This window comes from Notothenia coriiceps, unplaced genomic scaffold (assembly GCF_000735185.1).
Source record: "Notothenia coriiceps isolate Sejong01 unplaced genomic scaffold, NC01 NC01_scaffold00037244, whole genome shotgun sequence".
Taxonomy (NCBI): domain Eukaryota; kingdom Metazoa; phylum Chordata; class Actinopteri; order Perciformes; family Nototheniidae; genus Notothenia; species Notothenia coriiceps.
This window is the reverse complement of record NW_011369945.1, coordinates 14,653,995-14,656,996: the sequence shown is the minus strand read 5'-3', so window position 1 is coordinate 14,656,996 and position 3,002 is coordinate 14,653,995. Positions and strand designations below refer to the sequence as shown.

General features: G+C 42.2%; 1 protein-coding gene across 1 annotated transcript in view; it reads left to right on the top strand.

Moving 5' to 3' along the window:
* The window catches only part of dhx38 (DEAH (Asp-Glu-Ala-His) box polypeptide 38), a 14,280-nt gene that overhangs the window by 3,397 nt on the left and 7,881 nt on the right, over positions 1 to 3,002 (top strand). The window contains exons 8-10 of the mRNA XM_010793666.1: positions 2,320 to 2,436; positions 2,546 to 2,653; positions 2,770 to 2,854. Coding sequence (XP_010791968.1) covers positions 2,320 to 2,436; positions 2,546 to 2,653; positions 2,770 to 2,854 — 310 coding nt within the window. The remainder of the gene's footprint in view (positions 1 to 2,319; positions 2,437 to 2,545; positions 2,654 to 2,769; positions 2,855 to 3,002) is intronic.

Genomic DNA, 3,002 nt, shown 5'->3' with positions numbered 1-3,002 from the left:
GTGTTCACCCCGGAAAAATACTTTCCACACTTGAACACGGTTTCATATACTTCCACACTTAAACTACGGTTCTTGCTTGTAGTACTCGTTTAGTGATTTCCGGGACTGTGTGGTTCGTAGTGGTCGTATGAATCTGTGGAATCCTGGTCTCTAGCCTCTCGTAAAGTTTTACGTTTAAACTTCCCTCCCCCCCCCCCCCACACATCACCTAGCGCTCTCGACATATTCTAATTGTTAATTGTACGTAATATAGCATAGATTCACGTTACGGAATCGGCCGGACATAGTGGTAGGAACTACCCTCGAACACCGTAGATTTTTGTCCGGGTCGCCCCCGACAACACCATACTATAACCGTCATATACTCTGACAGTTCCAGAAAAAAAAAATTGAGATGTAGTCTTACAGGACTAAAAAAGACCTACTGATCTACCCCTACAGACGATAGTGCCTTCACTTTCTAGAATATGACCTGTCAAAACAAATAAAGAGTAATTGTGTTTCCCCTACTAAACCAAAACTCGAGATGGCATCTCGTATCTCACTCAACCGCGTGGCGTTATGAGTGCACGCGCCGACCCGAACTGATCCACAAAGTACGCACTCTCCGCGAACTGGCGTCAGTCTCTCATCTCATCCAACAGCTAAGACAAAACCAAAAGGACACTCGCTCAGCACGGAGTGGAGAAGTTGAAGTCAACGCTGCGATGATTTCTTGCGAAAGTGGTACCCTTTCGCGTTTGTCTCTTTTCTCTCGACCATAATTTCAGACTCACCATCATTGTCAGGCACTGATTTAGACAAACAGTCTTTAGCCCATCTTAAAACGCCCCCTCTTTCGCCCTCAGAGCAGAGCTCCCTGTCGGAGCGGCAGAGCGTGATGTGAACTGAAAAGTTTTTCTGTGGCAATATTATTTAAGGAATCGTTGAGCTAGCTAGCTAGCATACATTGTCACTATCTGCTAACGTTAGCTTTAGCCTTCGTTTTCTAATAGTTTTCTTCATAGGCTATAAACAGAGGTCGTATACATATTGTACTTGAGTAAAAGTAGAAGTACTCAGATCTTGTACTTGAGTAAAAGTAGAAGTACTCAGATCTTGTACTTGAGTAAAAGTAGAAGTACCAGAGTGTAGGAATACTCTGTTACAGTAAAAGTCCTGCATTCAAGATGTTCCTCAAGTGAAAGTAGAAAAGTATTCTCATCAAAATATAGTTAAAGTATTGACAGTAAAAGTAGTCATTGTGCAGATTGGTCCATTTCAGAATAATATATATGATATGTTTTATAATGATTGATCATGAAAGTGTTCTCAAAGCTGGTAAAGGTGCAGCTAGTTTGAATGACTTTGTATACTGCAGGGTAGCTTGTGGATTTACTCCAGGTGGAACTAAAGTGTGATTTAACACTTGATTATATTTATGGTCCTTCATCCACATCTGTAAAGTAACTAAAGGTATCAAATACATGTAGTGGAGTAGAAGTACACCATGTACCTCTGAACTGTAGTGGGGTAGAAGAACAAAGTAGCAAAACATTGAAATACTTAAATGAAGTACAAGTATCTCAAAATTGTACCCAAGTATAGTACTTGTTGAGTTTATGAACTTAGTTACTTTACACCAGTGGCTATAAAGATAGAAAGACTAAGCCTTGCACAGAGGCATGAAAATACATTTTCTAAATGCTCAACAGTGCTGCCAAAATTATAAACTGACTGCTACACAATTTAAAATAAATGCTTTTATATATTTCTATTAGATGTGACTCTTTGGCGTTTCTGTTATTATTAACACTGCTGCTTTAGTTGTTCTGACTGCTAAAATCCTCTGTTATTCCTCATTTTAAAGCCAATATTCCGTGGGGTGGGGGAGCCGGGGGCTCGGATCCTTGTCACCTTTTTCACACCTGATGAGTTTGCATCCCAGATACTATTTGATATAAGGCTGCCAAGATGCTAGGGAAGTGCAGTTCCAACAATGTATGGCTTCTAAAGGATAAGTACCAATTGTGGCAAAACACATTGACCCAAGACGTGCTAAATGCAAACTGTGTTGTAAAATATTCAATATTTCTAATATGGGCGAGGCAGCGTTTGCTGGCCACATGAAAGAAAGAGTCATTTTCTTTGGTCATGGAAAATGAGGTAAAGGTCATGAAGAAGTCATTGGTGAAAAAGGGTATGAACCCTGTAAATGTAATTGATTAGATTTTCAATTAGTTTTAGTTTTGGTAAGTTTTCAGTCTGTTTGCTTTGGCAAGGAACAGGACGTTCTTTCTTTTTTGTGTTTGTAGTTCAAGGTTTATGTGTGTCCTTCAGGTGACCTCGGATCAGATCGTGGAGCGGTTGGAGGACTTGGAGAACGCTCCGGCTCTGACCGTGCTGCCCATCTACTCCCAGCTGCCCTCCGACCTCCAGGCCAAGATCTTCCAGAAGGTTTGTAGCTGTCACTGGTCTTGATGCTGCAAATGTTTCTACACTCTACATCCATGAGTCCTACAAGTGAGAAACCAAAGCTGACTGCCTTTCATTTCTCCTCTGCCAGGCTCCAGATGGTGTGAGGAAATGCATCGTCGCTACAAACATCGCTGAGACCTCCCTCACCGTGGACGGAATCATGTTTGTCGTGGATGCAGGGTACTGCAAACTTAAGGTACTACCATGCTAAAGCCTCATTGTATAAAGTGTATTTACTCTGCAGTCATTGAAAGTGCACTTTCCTGTGTGCACGTTTAACCAGTAGTGCGCTGTTCTTTTTTCTGTCTACAGGTTTTCAACCCTCGCATTGGAATGGATGCTCTCCAGGTCTATCCCATCAGCCAGGCTAATGCTAACCAGCGCTCAGGCAGAGCAGGACGTACAGGANGTGGATGCAGGGTACTGCAAACTTAAGGTACTACCATGCTAAAGCCTCATTGTATAAAGTGTATATGTATTTACTCTGCAGCAGAGTCCTGCACGGGTCTGATTTTCAAGACCCGCACCCGCGACGTGCAATACCG